Source organism: Oncorhynchus clarkii, chromosome 1 (genome assembly GCF_045791955.1).
Source record: "Oncorhynchus clarkii lewisi isolate Uvic-CL-2024 chromosome 1, UVic_Ocla_1.0, whole genome shotgun sequence".
NCBI classification, from domain to species: Eukaryota; Metazoa; Chordata; class Actinopteri; order Salmoniformes; family Salmonidae; genus Oncorhynchus; species Oncorhynchus clarkii.
In genome coordinates this window covers 79,909,875-79,927,495 of record NC_092147.1, presented here as the reverse complement: position 1 = coordinate 79,927,495, position 17,621 = coordinate 79,909,875, and the positions used below count along the sequence as shown (strand labels likewise).

Genomic DNA, 17,621 nt, shown 5'->3' with positions numbered 1-17,621 from the left:
TTAAGGCTTGTTGCCCCAAAAACTTCTCGGCTGTAGATATGATGTCCAACTTCTTAAACTTCTGTATAATCAATCACTGTGACTATAAATACTACATAATTCACCTTCACAATGATTGTATGCAGAACACTTGATTGACTTTAAACATTAGTAACTGGTTGTAATGCATCCATCGCCATGTCTTTTTCAACACTGTGGCCTCTTGCCCCTTTGACTCTCTTCATCTCCTCCACATAGGAGATCTGCTGTACAGCCCTGATCCTTGACATCTCGACCTCTTTCGCCCTAACAGGGCAGTTGCAATATTTTCCATTCACAGATTCAATACCATACTTCTCCCGTCTGCAAACATTTGACACATGACCAAATCTTTTACTATTCCCACACTGTAATGGTTTGGGCAGAACTGCATATTAATGCCCATCATTTTGTTGGACTAGCAGGTGTCCACATACTTTTGGTAATGTAGTGTATCAACAGAGAAACCTTTTTTAACCACATTTTACTATCCATTTAATGGTGTGTATTAATAAGCCTAAACAACAAGGATATTGATGGAGAATGTTGGAAGCCATCTTACAAAAGGTTAGGTTGACCTAATACTGCCTGCAAGAGATTGTTCCAGAAAGGCTATTCATTCTGCAAGAGATGCACTAGAAATTGTGTTTAGACTGTTTGCAGAAGATCTTCAGTAGTGGAGTGTATTTCTACTGCCAAAGTTGTACACTAATACTTTTTATAGACTTTTTACTTGCCATTTGCATTTAATATTGTGGCTATATTTTGAGTTGAGGGTTAATAAAGTTGCTTTTAAATGTTCATTATCATTGTTAGTTTCTTTCTGTATCTCTTACCACACACTTTAACCTCCATAACATGCTCCTTTATTTAACCTGGCATTTCAATGACGAGCACATTTATTATTTACAAGCTGCCTGGGCCTTCACACCTGGGCCTTCACACCTGGGCCTTCACACCTGGGCCTAACACACCTCATACACACAGGTAAGACTCACAGTCAACAGTTTGGACTACCAACATCTTATGCTTATTGTTTGGCTAAATACTCAAACATCAGACATTGTTCACCAAACAAGGTAGTTTTGTAGAACTGCACACTACCACAATCTGACATTTGAATGCTTATTGTCTGGCTAACGACTGAATAGTGATGTGCATGTGAAAGGCTATACGTGGAAAGTTTAGGTTTGAGGTTTTATTTATTCACACTAAAGAAAAGAAGTGAAAGACAAAACAGTGCAGATATAAACTGGTAAAACGGTGTGCAGGTGAGGTTGGAAGACTAAAAGGGCTGATATGAAAACTACACCACAAATCTAAGTACCAAAAAAAGTAGTTTGGTTCATCAGGCTGACCCCAAGTCTTCGCTTGAAGTTATTGAGGGATGATGAGGTTTTGACAATGCGAAGATAAGAATTCCAGAGTATGGTACCTCTATCTGATAGAGAATTATGAGGTGCGGCTATGAGGTGCTGCAGTAGGGATGGTGAAGGTTATCGCAGTGTCTTGTGGTACGTAAATGGATTTCCGAATGAACCTGGAAGAATCCATTGAAGGGTTTAGGTAAACTGTCTGTGAGGTATGAGTATTTGTAGATGGAAGTGCATAATTGGCGTGCATTGATGTGGTAAATACATAAGATATTTTGTTTCTTAAAAAAAGGTGCAGATGGAGCCAGGTAATTAGAGGATCTGGCTAGTCTTGCAAATGTCTTTTGTATGATGAGTAGTTTATGTACAGTACATTTTTGTTACGTTACAGCCTTATTCTAAAATGGATGAAATCATTTTTTTAACAATCTACACACAATACCCCATAATTACAAAGTGAAAACAGGATTTTAGACATTTTTGCAAATGTATTCAAAATAAAAAACATAAATACCTTATTTACATAAGTATTCAGACCCTTTGCTATGAGACTCGAAATTGAGCTCAGGTGCATCCTGTTGCCATTGATCATCCTTGATGTTTCTACAACTTGATTGGAGTCCACCTGTGGTAAATTCAATTGATTGGACATGATTTGGAAAGGCACACACCTGTCTATATAAAGTCCCACAGTTGACAGTGCACGTCAGAGCAAATGCCAAGCCATGAGGTTGAAGGAATTGTCCGTAGAGCTCTGAGACAGGATTGTGTCCAGGCACAGATCTGGGGAAGGGTACCAAAACATTTCTGCAGCATTGAAAGTCCCCAAGAACACAGTGGCCTCCATTATTCTTAAATTGAAAAAGTTTGGAACCACCAAGACTCTTCCTAGAGCTGGCTGCCCAGTCAAACTGAGCAATCGGGGGAGAAGGGCCTTGGTCAGGGAGGTGACCAAGAACCCGATGGTCACTCTGACAGAGCTCCAGAGTTCCTCTGTGGAGATGGGAGAACCTTCCAGAAGGTCAACACTCTATGCAGTACTCCACCAATCAGGCCTTTATGGTAGTGTGGCCAGATGGAAGCCACTCCTCAGTAAAACATTTGGGGGGGGGGGGGGGGGGGGGGGGGCTTGCCTGTTTTCCATGTTATTTTGGCATTAATACGGGTCACATATCAGTTTGCAAACAATGTAAGAAAAATATATATATCATTGAGTTAATAAAGCCGTGTACAAACAGGCAGCTCAAAAATGCAGGTGTTTCAACCTAGCTCAGTGCTTTCTGTGGTTTTGGGGCAGGCCAGCAGAAAATATGAACATTGCACCGTGATTGGCTCAGTATTCTGTCACTCATGGGACACTACGTCACCCGCCTTTAGTAAGGGAGACATCCAGAATGTGGGCCCTCCTGTGTACGGCCATAGACTTAGATTAGAAGTGCCCTTCCAGAAGGCTCAAGGTCATTGACCACAGAAATTACGTCAAATCACATTATATGTACAGTAGCTTGGATTGGACTGATCATGTCAACATCTTACTTTCACAATCTTAGCTAGCAGTCATCATCATGATTCATGAATCAAGTCTACTGGCAAATCCTTTTTAATCCTTGTCATATGAAGAGAAATAATGAAGAGAAAATATAGATAAAACGTATCGATGCTCATCGGCCATTGGACATAAACATTATGCAACAATTTGGAAATCGCAAATTCAACAATGAGTTGTTTGGAAGGAATCGGTGACAGTGGCTACACGCAAGTATTGCAACTGGGAAGTCAGTCTTTCTTCTTTGCTGGATCTGACTCTTTGCTTTATCAAGTTGCTGTGCAGGCCTCTCTTCCTTCAGCAAGTTGCTGACCAAAGCCCACACCTCACCCCTCTCAGGTCTGGGAAGGCACTTCAGGTCCTTAAACCTTGGGTCGAGTGCTGTGGCGATCTTCAGCCATGTGAGCTTGGTGTTTTCCTTGCGTTTCTCCAGGTCTGTTGTGAATGTTAGCTTGAATCTTATCATGTAGGCAGTGTCATCATCGGAGCTCTCCATGACTCGAAGGAGATGGCACAAATCAGACGACACAACTGAGCAGGAAATGTACTTCTCTCCTCCCAGAAGTTCAGTCAAGCACCTGCAATGAAAGCATTCAAAATCAGTTCTCTCACAGTCAATTGTGAGAGACCTGTTATATACACAAACACACTCACTCACTCGCTCTCTCTCACACACACAATCTTATTATAACACTCATAGTGAGATAGAGAAGATTACCTGCAGGGCTCTAGTAATGCCTGCAGCTTCTGCAGTTCCGCTGTGGTTGGTGAAAGGGTGATACCTAGTTAGTTGTACGACTGAATGCCTTCAACTGAAATGTGTCTTCCGCATTTAACCCAACCCCTCCCAATCAGAGCGGTGCGGGAGGCTGCCTTAATCGACATTCACGTCTTCGGTGCCCGGGGTACAGTGGGTTAACTGCCTTGCTCAGGGCAGAATGACAGATTTTTACGTTGTCAGCTCAGGGATTTGATCCTGAAACCTTTCGGTTACTGGTTGGCATGGTGATGTTAGTTTTCTGTTGTGCCAGAGCATCTCTGTGGTTGTTGGTTTCTGTGGACACGCGTTACCATTTCCAGAGTGGAATTCCATCTTGAAAGGTATGAGCTTGAAAGGTATTTAAAGGTATGAGCTCTGCTTTGTTTTTTTTGCGCAGGCTGTACACACTTCATAAGTCTATCAGGATAAGGTAAGACCCAGATGCAGACCGTGTCAAAGTAACAATGTTTATTACAGCAACAGAGGCAAAGGTACAGGACGGCAGGCTCAGGGTCAGGTCAGGCAGAGGTCGGAAAGCCATATAGGGGCAAAGGTACAGGACGGCAGTCAGGGGCAGGCAGAGTGTTCAGGCAGGTGGGTTCAGGGTCAGGACAGGCAAGGTTCAAAAACCAGGAGGGCGAGAAAAAGAGAAGCTAGGAAAAGACAGGAGCTGACAGGACAACGCTGGTAAGCTTGACAAACAAGACAAACTGTCAATAGACAAACAGAAAACACAAGTATAAGTACACAGGATAATGGGGAAGATCAGGGTGTGACAGTACCCCCCCTCCCCCTCTCTCTCTACCTGGGCACATACCTAGTTGACTGGGGTGCCAGCGGTGGAAGTAGGCGATGAGGGCTGGGTCCAGGATGTCTCTAGCGGGGACCCAGCACCTCTCCTCCGGGCCGTAACCCTCCCAGTCAACCAGGCACTGGAAACCCCTGCCCCATGGTCGAACCCTCAGGAGGCGTCTCATCGTGTACGCCGGATGGCCATCGACAACGCAGGGAAAAGGGGTGGGCCTGGAAATGGAAGACAAGGAACTGTGAGACACAGGCTTGATACGGGATACATGAAAGCTGGGGTGTATACAAAAGATACGGGGCAACAAGACGACCAGCAGAGGGACTAATGACCTTGGAGATGGGGAAAGGGCTGATAAACCGGGGGGAAGGTTTGCGAGACTCCATACCTTCTGCCCGAGATGATACCAGGGAGCCGTGGTCTGATAGCGATCTGCTTGTTGTCGATACCTGGAGGTGGTCTTGAGGAGGTACGATGACAGCGGCGGACAAACATCTGGGCAGAAGGGATGTTGACCACCTCTTCCTACTCAGGAAAGAGCGGGGGCTGATACCCCAGGGGACCCTCGAAGGAAGATAGGCCCATGGCAGAGCAGGGAAGAGTGTTGCGGACATATTCAACCCACACAAGCTGCTGGCTCCAAGGGGTTGGGTTGGCGGCGACCAGGCAGCACAGGGTGGTCTCGAGGTCCTGGTTGGCTCACTCCGACTGGCCAATGGAATGGGGGTGGAACCCAAGTGAGGGTGCAGCAACCCAGGATAAAGCGGAAATAGAAATTGGTGAACACCAGGAAACGTTGTAGCTCCACCCTGGTACGGAGGCCAATCCATCATTGCTCTCACCTTCCTGGGATCCATCTGGACACTCCCAGCAGAGATGATGTAACCCAGAAAAACTATGGTGGAGCGATGGAACTCATACTCCTCCGCCTTCACAAACAGCTGATTCTCCAGAAGGCGTTGAAGGACCTGCCGGACGTGGAGCACGTATTCTTGAGGGGAGTGGGAGAAGACGAGGAGGACATCAATGTAGACGAAGACGAACCGGTTCAACATGTCACAGAAAACATAATTCACCAGAGCCTGGAACACCGCAGGGGCGTTGATGAGGCCAAAGGGCATGACCAGATACTCGTAGTGGCCACTGGCCGTGTTGAAGGCGGTCTTCCACTCGTCTCCCTCTTGTATCCGCACCAGGTGGTAGGCGTTCCGTAGATCCAGCTTGGAAAGCAGTGGCCCCCTGGAGTGGCTCGAAGGCCGAGAAGATGAGTAGTAGCAGGTAACGGTTCTTAACCGTAATGTCATTGAGTCCCCGGTAGTTAATGCACAGAAGCAGGGTCTTGTCCTTTTTCTCCACAAAGACGAATCCTACGCCGGCATGAGAGGAAGAGTGATGGATAAATCCGTGAGCTAGGGAGTCCCCAATGTAGGTATCCATAGCATTGGTCTCCGGTCCCGAAAGAGTACAGACGTCCCCATGGCGGCGTTGTGCTAGGGAGAAGGTCAATCCCGCAGTCATAGGGTCAGTGCTGCGAAAGCGACGTGGTCCGGGCCTTGCTGAACACCTCCCGGAGGTCCTGGTACTCCGCGGGAATGGGGAAGAGGTCTGGGGCACCTTCCGAGCCCCCAGGAAGATGTCCCGGGGCAGGTTGGGCTGACTTCAGGCAATGGGCGTGGCAGAACGGGCTCCAGCCCATGATGGCACCAGTAGACCAGTTAATGAGGGGATTGGGTCGTTGGAGCCAGGAGAATCCCAATACCACGGGAATCAGAGGGGACTTGATGAGCGGGAACTGGATAGCCTCGTTGTGGTTCCCTGATACCCGTAGGTGGACGGGAGTGGTGTTTTGGGTTTTGAATGGGAGTGGTGTTGTGGGTGACTTGTGGGTTACTTGTACATATTGAAGATATAGGATAACTGTCCACATTTACTTTTTGTCAGCCAACAAGATGAGTAGGCCTAACGAACAGCAAAAGCACTAGCCTATGTCAATCTACTATCCTCCATGACCCATGCTATTCTGTGCGATAAATAAATATTCCAAACATAGTCTGGGACAGTTGTGGGATGCGATAGATACCAAATAAATACAACCACTAGCATCAAAAATACTTTTTCACACAATGTGACTGACGCAACAGATCAGAACATTTAGTTTAAAATGTTGATAAACTATTTCTTCACATTATAAGTGTAGCATGCGCACATGGTAGTAGGCTATACGTGTGAATGTTCCATTGGCTATAAGTGTGAATGTTCCACACCGTTATCAAAAGTGACCACAAATGCAATTATGCATGTAATGCATTTATTATAAAGGTGCATTTTTATGGTGAAAATGTAAAGTGGATTAATGTGTTATTTGGCTACTTTAGTTGTGATACGAACTTTACCAAAACATATAGGCCTATGGACTAGGCCACATGAGGTGTGCGACTATGATTAGAAAAAGTTGCAAAAAAAAAGGCATTGTTTCTTATCACAAGTGATAATATATAAGTGATAGGCTAATATTGTCACCCATCAGACTATTCTTGATTTAATATTGTATTTACATATACAGTCGTGGCCAAAAGTTTTGAGAATGACACAAATATACATTTTCACAGTCTGCTGCCTCAGTTTGTATGATGACAATTTGCATATACTCCAGAATGTTATGAAGAGTGATCAGATGAATTGCAATTAATTGCAAAGTCCCTCTTTGCCATGCAAACGAACTGAATCCCATCAACTTTTCCACTGCATTTCAGCCCTGCCACAAAAGGACCAGCTGACATCATGTTAGTGATTCTCTCGTTAACACAGGTGTGAGTGTTGACGAGGACAAGGCTTCAAAAGGAGGGTGGTGCTTGGAATCATTGTGCTTCCTCTGTCAACCATGGTTACCTGCAAGGAAACACCTGCCGTCATCATTGCTTTGCACAAAAAGGGCTTCACAGGCAAGGATATTGCTGCCAGTAAGATTTCACCTAAATCAACCATTTATCGGATCATCAAGAACTTCAAGGAGAGCAGTTCAATTGTTGCGAAGAAGGCTTCAGGGTGCCTGAGAAAGACCAGCAAGCGCCAGGACCGCCTCCTAAAGTTGATTCAGCTGCGGGATCGGGGCACCACCAGTACAGAGCTTGTTCAGGAATGGCAGCAAGCAGGTGTGAGTGCAACCTGATGATGGAGTTGGTGTCGCGCAAAGCCACGCAGTCTAGAACCAAAAAGAGTTATTCAGCTGTCCCCATAAGAGAACCCTTTGAACCCTTTTGGTTCCAGATAGAACCCTTTGGGGTTCCATGTATAACCATTTCCACAGAGAGTTCTACCTGGAACCAAAAAGGTTTCTTCTATGGGGACAGCCACAGAACCGTTTTGGAACCCTTTTTTCTAAGAGTGTGCCCGTCAGGAAGTCCAGGATCCAGTTGCAGAGGGTGGTGTCCAGACCCAGGGCTCTGAGCTTGGAGGAAACATTAGTGTGGAATGCTGAACTGTAGTCAATGAACAGCATTCTCACAAGTGTTCCTCTTGTCCAGATGTGTTATGGCCATGTGAATAGCGATGGAAATGACATCTCCTTGTCTTTACACAGATGTTGACACCACCAAAGACCCCTGTCAGAAGGTGAAGTGTAGCCGAAACAAGGTGTGTATCGCCCAGGGATACCAGAGGGCTGTGTGTGTCAACCGCAAGAAGCTCGAGCACAGGTGAGTGTGTGTAGATTGGTCTCACACCCCATTCAATGGTAATTCTAAGGTTGCGAAGGTTAGTGAATTAAATTATTTTTCTACGGTTAGCTCCCTAACAGTAAAGTGTGTTTTCTTAATTAATCTCTCCCTCATTACAGCTTGATGTTTAATGATACTGCTGTGTTGCAGACCACAGGAGGCTGCTGAGGGGAGGACGGCTCATAATAATGGCTGGAACGGAGTGACACTCCAGCCATTACCACAAGCCCGTCCTCCCCAATTAAGGAGCCACCAACCTCCTGTGCTGCAGACAGATGATTAAACACCTGTAGGTGTACTGTACTGGTACTGTCCATCGCTAGCTCTATAAATACCCTGTGGTTGTTGTGATAGGATCCTGTGGATGGATCCTCAGGACATGTCTGTGGATGTGTTAACAGGTAGAAAACCTCCATCAAACTACATCACATATGTCAGAGTCAAGGCCCGCGGGCCACATCCGGCCCGCAAGAAGGTTTTTTACGGCCCCTGGGATGATCTTGATTTATTATTAGAACCGGCCCGCAGCAAGCCAGCAGCCCGCAGATCTTTTACACGCACCAATACTACATTTCCCACAATGCAAAGGTGACGCACCGAGCAGTAGGCTGCTTCATTTCAATATTTATTGGCACAGCAGTCGTCAGCATCACAGTAAAATTAACTTTCAGATACCCATCAAAAATGGCAAAACGGAAGGTGGATACTGAGAACCGGGGGTTTCAAACAAGGTGGGAGTCGGAGTATATGTTCACGAAGGTAGCTGGAAAACCTGTGTGTCTTCTGTGTGGAGAAAGTGTGGCGGTACTGAAAGAGTATAATCTGAGACGACATTATGAAACGAAACACGCGGACAAAAACAAGAATATGGACATGGAACAAAGGCTACAAAAGGCAGAGGAATTAAAACGAGGCCTCAAATCTCGACAGGCTCTGTTCAAAAAAGCCAAATCACAAGGCCAGGCTGCTGTCAAGGCCAGTTTTATTTTGGCAGAAGAGATCGCTAAATCAGCCCGGCCATTTACGGAGGGGGATTTCATCAAAAACTGCATGATTAAAGTTTGTGACGAAGTTTGCCCAGAAAAAAGGCAACTCTTTTTAAATGTGAGTCTGAGCAGAAACACCATTGCCGAGAGAGTAGACCAGTTGTCCATCAATCTAAAAGAGCAGCTTGTGAAAAAGGGAAAAGATTTTATTGCATATTCCTTGGCTGTGGATGAGAGCACCGACATTTCTGACATTGCCCAGTTGTCAATTTTCATCCGCGGAGTGGACTCCAACCTAAGCGTGACAGAGGAGTTTTTGGCTTTACGTCCTATGCATGGCACAACTACGGGGCATGATTTGTATGAAGAGGTGTCAAGATGTGTAAATGAGATGGAGCTGCCTTGGGAAAAACTCGTGGGTTTGACAACCGACGGAGCACCTGCGATGTGTGGACACAGGAGCGGACTGGTGGCGAAGATACGGGAAAAGATGCAAGAGGAAAACGCGACAGGTGAGCTGACAGCTTATCATTGTATCATACACCAGGAAGCGTTGTGCGGTAAAGCCTTGAAAATGGAGCATGTAATGAGCATCATCACGCGCACAGTTAACTTTATCAGAGCCAAAGGTTTGAATCACCGCCAGTTCAAGGCATTTCTGACGGAGTTAGAAACGGAGCATGGTGATTTGCCTTATCACACAGAGGTGCGATGGCTAAGCCAGGGAAAGGTGCTTCAAAGATGTTTCGAGCTTCGTGAGGAGATTTGTCTGTTCTTGGACAGCAAAGGGAAAGACACAACACAACTCCGAGACGAAATGTTTCTGTGTGAAATGGCTTTTCTGTGTGACATTACGAGTCATCTGAATGCAATAAACTTGCAGCTGCAGGGTCGGGATCGTGTCATCTCTGATATGTACAGTACAGTGAAGGCATTTAAAACCAAACTGACTCTGTGGGAGACGCAGATGCGGAAAGAAAATTTGAGCCACTTTCCCAGCTGCCAGACCATGAAAGAGAAGCTCTCTACCAGTGCGTTCCCGAGCACACAGTTGGCTGATAAAATAGGTATGCTTGCCGCTGACTTTCGACGCCGATTTGCTGACTTTGAAGCACAAAAAAGCAGGTTGGAACTGCTCGGTAACCCATTTGCTGTTGACGTGGAAAGCTCACCACCAAACCTCCAAATGGAGTTGATTGACCTCCAATGCAATGATGCACTGAGGGCAAAATATGCGGCAGTGGGTGCTGCGGAGTTCGCCCGTTTCCTCCCCGGCACAATGCCCCAGCTGCGCATCCAGGCTGCTCAAACGTTGTCTATGTTTGGCAGCACATACCTGTGTGAACAACTGTTTTCTTTGATGAACCTGAACAAAACATCACACAGAAGTCGACTTACTGCTGAACACCTCCACTCAATTCTGAGGATTTCTTCAGCTCAGAGCCTTACCCCGAACATTGATGAACTTGTGGAAAAGATGGGACACCACCAAGTATCACCCTCAACCTCAAACAAGTGAACATTACTGTGCAATCACATATTTAGAGTTTTTACTCAGTTCAAGTTTAAAAGTTAAAATTTAATATTTGTTTTCACTGCATGTTACTTCTCCTTAAACAAAGTGTTGTTTTTGATTAATAGATTTTTGCACTTTATTTTTTTGTATTTCAATCCAATTATATTTTAAAAATATTTCAGTTGAGTGGATGATAGAAAATTGCTATTATTGTTTTTTCTTTGAAGTAAATTTAGCCCACTTTTGCTAAAATAGAAAATATAGTCTACTGATGGTGCCTTGAATACCGGTTTCTTTCATTTAATGTTCATGTTATGGGGATATTTATATAAAGGAAATTTGTCTTTTGTGTCTGTTGAAAATTAAAGATTACTGACAGAGCCATAAGAAAATATTGCTTTATTTATCTGATCATATTGTAATATATTTGTTAGGTTTTCAGTAGGTTCAATTAGGTTCACTAGACTATATGCGTCATTTAAAAATTTTTCAATGAACATTCGAACAGTCCGGCCCTCGTCTTGTAGCTGATTTTTTTATTTGGCCCTCCGTCCATTTGACTTTGACACCCCTGAACTACATTATCACAACACAAGCTTTCACAAAAAATAATACAAATATATAGATTTATTCTGAGGTGAATATCGAAGCCGAACTGATGTCCCCAACACAATTCACTGTAATGTTGCTAGTGTGAAGAACATTGAACAGAAATATAAATGCAACATCTAAAGTGTTGGTCCCATGTTTCATGAGCTGAAATAAAATATCCCAGAAATGTTCTCAAATTTTGTGCAGACATTTGTTTACATTCCTGTTAGTAAGCATTTCTCCTTTACCAAGATAAGCCAGGTGGGACGCTAGCCAACATGTCAGATTTCAAAAAGGCTTTTCGGCAAAAGCAAACGATGCTATTATCTGAGGATAGCACCTCCGTAAACAAAGAGATAAAGCATATTTCAACCCTGCAGGCGCGACACAAAAAGCAGAAATAAAAATATAAACCATGCCTTAACTTTGACAAGCTTCTTTTGTTGGCACTCCAATATGTCCCATAATCATCACAAATGGTATTTTGTTCGATTAATTTCGTCGATATATATCCAAAATGTCAATTTATTTGGCGCGTTTGATCCAGAAAAACACCGGTTCCAACTTGCGCACCCTGACTACAAAATATCTCAAAAGTTACCTGTAAACGTGCCAAAACATTTCAAACTACTTTTGTAATACAACTTTAGGTATTTTTTAACGTAAATAATCAATCAAATTGAAGACGGGATGATCTGTGTTCAATACAGGAGGAAAACAAAATGTAGCTAGGTTTTCTGGTCATGCGCCTCTATCTAACAGTACACTTCAAGTGACCCTCGTTCAAGATGGCCGTACTTCTTCATTACACAAAGGAAAAACCTCAACCAATTTCTAAAGACTGGTGACATCCAGTGGAAGCGATATGAAATGAAAATCCATTGAAAAGAGAGTGGTCTCAAAAAAAAATCTGAATGGTTTGTCCTCGGGGTTTCTCCTGCTAAATAAGTTCTGTTATACTCAGACATGATTCAAACAGTTTTAGAAACTTCAGAGTGTTTTCTATCCAAATATACTAATAATATGCATATATTATCTTCTGGAGATGATTAGCAGGCAGTTGAATTTGGGCATGCATTTCATCCGGATGTGAAAATACTGCCCTGTCACCAAGAAGTTAAACAACATGATCATTACACAGGTGCACCTTGTGCTGGGGACAATAAAAGGCCACTCTAAAATCTGCAGTTTTGACACACAACACAATGCCAGAGATGTCTCAAGTTTTGAGGGAGTGTGCAATTGCCATGCTGACTGCAGGAATGTCCACCAGAGCTGTTGCCAGAGTATTTAATGTGAATTTCTCTACCATAACCCGCCTCAGTTTATGGTAGAGCAATTAACATTAAATTCTCTGGCAACAGCTCTGGTGGACATTCCTACAGTCAGCATGCCAAATCCTCGTTTTAGAGAATTTGGCAGTTTGTCCAACCGGCCTCACAACCGCAAACAATGTGTAACCACGCCAGCCCACGACTTCGATATCCGGCTTCTTCACTTACGAGATCGTCTGAGACCAGCGACCCGGACAGCTGGTGAAACTTAGGAGTATTTCTGTCTGTAATAAATCCCTTTTGTGGGGAAAACTAATTCTGATTGGCTGGGCCTATCTCCCCAGTGGGTGTTACTACTAGATCACAGACTCTGAACCTGTACCATCTACCTCTTACCTGATCCAGAGGTACCCTCTGCTGTGTTACTGCCCAGTCATATGAAATCCACAGATTAGGGCCTAATTTATTTATTTCAATTGACTGATTTCCTTAAATGAACTGTAACTCAGTAATTGTTGTATGTTGCATTTATATTTTTGTTCAGTATACATTACTGCTGCCACCAAGCCATTGGAAGCAGAACCTCTTTGTCCTCTGTGTCTTAAGTAAAGCAGCCTGCTCAAATACCGTGTGTTTGTGCGCGCACTCTCTGTAGACTGAAGCAGCCTGCCCTGAGGTCTCCTGAAGGAGGATGTCAGCCCTGTCCTTTCTCCTCCTCTGGTCCTGTGTGTGGCTCTGACGGACACAACTACGCCTCCCAGGTACAGCAACACACACACACACGCGCACGCACGCACGCACGCACGCACATACACACACACAAAGTGACAAGTCAAAATGTTCTTATATTTATCTCAAATGAGCCTTTATATGAATCGAACTTAGTCATTTAATTTCCCTTTTCAACACATCATTCTCAACAAGGTCAGAGAAGATAAAGCATAAATCAATAGAAACACATGGGAGAGATGCGTCACCACAACATCCCTCTGGTCCTCAGTTGCTATTTATCACAGCCCTTTGTCTTTGTGTTGTCTATATCTATGGAGGCTGTCCACACTGTTACCCTCTAACTATATCTGTATATCTCTGGAGGCCGTCCACACTGTTACCCTCTAACTATATCTGTATATCTCTGGAGGCCGTCCACACTGTTAACCGCTTACTGTATCTGTATATTTCTGGAGGCTGTCCACACTGTTAACCTATAATCTGTATATCTCTGGAGGCTGTCCACACTGTTAACCTCTAACTATATCTGTATATCTCTGGAGGCTGTCCACACTGTTAACTTCTTACTGTATCTGAAGCATTATGTACAAGCTCTAGATCCAAGAGACACAACAACATTACAGCCGTGTTGTAATTCACTGATAATAAACACAAAACACAGAGATACATAGCCTGATAAGAGGTGTGCGCGTGTGTGTGTGTTGTAGTGTAAATTGGAGCAGCAGGCGTGCCTCACAGGGAAGGAGTTGACTACGAAGTGTTCAGGTCTTTGTCCCTGTCCAACCGCGACCCCAACCAAAGAGACAGAGGTCAAGCATGGTGAGTACACACACACACACACACACACACACACACACACACACACACACACACACACACACACACACAAACTGCAGTGCTATACAATAACTTTCTCTCTCACTCTCTCGCTCCCTCTATCCCTACCTCTCTCTCTCTCTCCCCCCCCCATAGAGAGTTGTACAGGGCAGGACTTGTCTGATCTGGGGGACAGACTGAGGGAATGGTTCCAGCTGCTGCAGGGCAACGCCAAGCTGAACAACAACAGCAGGACTGGAGCCAGTAACACAGCAGAGGCTACCTCTGGATCAGGTAAGAGGTAGATGGTTCAGAATCTGTGATCTACCAGCAACACTCCCAGCTGAGACAGGTATACTCCTCTCCCCACTGCAGGTCGTGGTTCAAACTACGCTCCAACCCTTTAAAAGGTTATCCCACCTTCTGTCATTTCATAACTGTCTCAATAAAGTTAACAGACAGTACAGTAGAGTTAGTATAAGGCCAGCACTGCATCAGGTAATAGTTAAATAGGGCCAGCACTGCATCAGGTAAGAGTTAAATAGGGCCAGCACTGCATCAGGTAAGAGTTACATAGGGCCAGCACTGCATCAGGTAAGAGTTACATAGGGCCAGCACTGCATCAGGTAAGAGTTACATAGGGCCAGCACTGCATCAGGTAAGAGGTACATAGGGCCAGCACTGCATCAGGTAAGAGTTACATAGGGCCAGCACTGCATCAGGTTAGAGTTAAATAGGGCCAGCACTGCATCAGGTTAGAGTTAAATAGGGCCAGCACTGCATCAGGTTAGAGTTAAATAGGGCCAGCACTGCATCAAGTAAGAGTTACATAGGGCCAGCACTGCATCAGGTTAGAGTTAAATAGGGCCAGCACTGGATCAGGTTAGAGTTAAATAGGGCCAGCACTGCATCAAGTAAGAGTTACATAGGGCCAGCACTGCATCAGGTAAGAGTTACATAGGGCCAGCACTGCATCAAGTAAGAGTTAAATAAGGCCAGCACTGCATCAGGTAAGAGTTAAATAGGACCAGCATCATATCAGATGCAACATTGTGTATATTCTCATTTATTTTCCTAATGATATTTGGAGTTACTATAATCTTGACCTCTACCACTGTTATGAATATTTGATCTGTCTGTGTGGGTTATAACTCATTCCTCCTCTCCCCTTTTCACTGTGGGTGTGTGTGTGTGTGCTTGCATGTGCGTGTGTATCTCAACATGTGTGTGCTTGCATGTGTGTGTGTGTATCTCAACATGTGTGTGCTTGCGTGTGTGTGTGTGTGTGTGTGTCTGAACATGTGTATGTTTGCCAGCTTGTGCGTGTGTCTCTATATGTGTATCATATCTCCCTCTCTGTCTGTAGTCCTGGACAGGAGCGTAGTGGTCAGCTGTAAGGACTCTGTAGGCTGGATGTTCTCTAAGCTGGACACCAACAGTGATCAGTATCTGGACCAGGCCGAGCTGGCAGCCATTAACCTGGACAAGTATGAGGTCTGCATCCGACCCTTCTTCAACTCCTGTGACTCCTACAGGGACGGGAAGGTTTCTACAGCCGAGTGGTGCCTCTGCTTCTGGAGACAGAGTGAGTATAATTTGGGGAAAGGTGTGCTTGTGTGTCCGCTGATGTCTCTCCTATCTCCCCTCTCTCTCTTCTCCCCTCTCTCTCTTCTCCCCTCTCTCCGCTCTCCTCTCTCTTCTCTCCTCTCTCTTCTCCCCTCTCTCTTCTCCACTCTCTCCGCTCCTCTCCCCTCTCTCCGCTCTCCTCCCCTCTCTCCGCTCTCCTCCCCTCTCTTCGCTCTCCTTCCCTCTCTCTCTTCTCTCCGCTCTCCTCCCCTCTCTCCCCTCTCCGCTCTCCTCCCCTCTCTTTTCCCCTCTCTCTTCTCTCCTCCCTCTTCTCCCCTCTCTCCGCTCTCCCCTCTCTTCTCCCTCTTCTCCCCTCTCCGCTCTCTCTCCTCTTCTCCCCTCTCTCTCCTCTTCTCTCCTCTCTCTCTTCTCTCCTCACTCTTCTCCCCTCTCTCCGCTCTCCCCTCTCTTCTCCCCTCTCTCCGCTCTCCTCCCTCTTCTCCCCTCTCTCCCCTCTCCCTTCTCTTCTCCCCTCTCTCCGCTCTCCCTTCTCTTCTCCCCTGTCTCTCATCTCTCCTCTTCTCCCCTCTCTCTCCTCTCTCTTCTCCCCTCTCTCTCTTCTCCCCTCTCTCTCTTCTCTCCTCCCTCTTCTCCCCTCTCTCTCTTCTCCCTTCTCTCTCTTCTCCCTTCTCTCTCTTCTCCCCTCTCTCTCTTCTCTCCTCCCTCTTCTCCCCTCTCTCTCTTCTCTCCTCCCTCTTCTCCCCTCTCTCTTCTCTCCTCCCCTCTCTCCCCTCTCTCCCTTCTCTTCTCCCCTCTCTCTCCTCTCTATTCTCACGTCGCTCTCCTCTCTCTTCTCCCCTCTTTCCGCTCTCCCTTCTCTTCTCCCCTCTCTCCGCTCTCCCTTCTCTTCTCCCCTCTCTCTCCTATCTCCTCTTCTCCCCTCTCTCTCCTCTCTCTTCTCTCCTCTCTCTTCTCCCCTCTCTCTCTTCTCCCTTCTCTCTCTTCTCCCCTCTCTCTCTTCTCTCCTCCCTCTTCTCCCCTCTCTCTCTTCTCTCCTCCCTCTTCTCCCCTCTCTCTCTTCTCTCCTCCCTCTTCTCCCCTTTCTCTCTTCTCCCCTCCCTCTTCTCCCCTCTCTCTCTTCTCTTCTCCCCTCTCTCTTCTCTCCTCCCTCTTCTCCCCTCTCTCCGCTCTCCCCTCTTCTCCCTTCTCTCCGCTCTCCTCCCCTCTCCCTCTCTTCTCCCCTCTCTCCGCTCTCCCTTCTCTTCTCCCCTCTCTCTCCTCTTCTCCCCTCTCTCTCCTCTCTCTTCTCTCCTCTCTCTTCTCCCGTCTCTCTACTCTCTCTTCTCTTCTCTCTCTTCTCCCGTCTCTCTCCTCTCTCTCCTCTCTCTTCTCTTCTCCCGTCTCTCTCCTCTCTCTTCTCCCCTCTCTCTCCTCTTCTCCCCTCTCTCCTCTTCTCCCCTCTCTCTCTTCTCTCCTCTCTCTCTTCTCCCCTCTCTCCGCTCTCCCCTCTCTTCTTCCCTCTCTCCGCTCTCCTCTCTCTTCTCCCCTCTCTCCGCTCTCCCTTCTCTTCTCCCCTCTCTCCGCTCTCCCTTCTCTTCTCCCCTCTCTCCGCTCTCCTCCCTCTTCTCCCCTCTCTCCCCTCTCCCTTCTCTTCTCCCCTCTCTCCGCTCTCCCTTCTCTTCTCCCCTGTCTCTCATCTCTCCTCTTCTCCCCTCTCTCTCCTCTCTCTTCTCCCCTCTCTCTCTTCTCCCCTCTCTCTCTTCTCTCCTCCCTCTTCTCCCTTCTCTTCTCCCCTCTCTCCGCTCTCCTCCCTCCTCTCCCCTCTCTCCCCTCTCCCTTCTCTTCTCCCCTCTCTCCGCTCTCCCTTCTCTTCTCCCCTGTCTCTCATCTCTCCTCTTCTCCCCTCTCTCTCCTCTCTCTTC

General features: G+C 46.1%; 1 protein-coding gene across 1 annotated transcript in view; it reads left to right on the top strand.

The window, feature by feature from the left end:
* The window catches only part of LOC139417910 (testican-2-like), a 79,833-nt gene that overhangs the window by 46,371 nt on the left and 15,841 nt on the right, over positions 1–17,621 (top strand). The window contains exons 3-7 of the mRNA XM_071166900.1: positions 8,083–8,197; positions 13,241–13,346; positions 14,025–14,136; positions 14,290–14,427; positions 15,500–15,718. Coding sequence (XP_071023001.1) covers positions 8,083–8,197; positions 13,241–13,346; positions 14,025–14,136; positions 14,290–14,427; positions 15,500–15,718 — 690 coding nt within the window. The remainder of the gene's footprint in view (positions 1–8,082; positions 8,198–13,240; positions 13,347–14,024; positions 14,137–14,289; positions 14,428–15,499; positions 15,719–17,621) is intronic.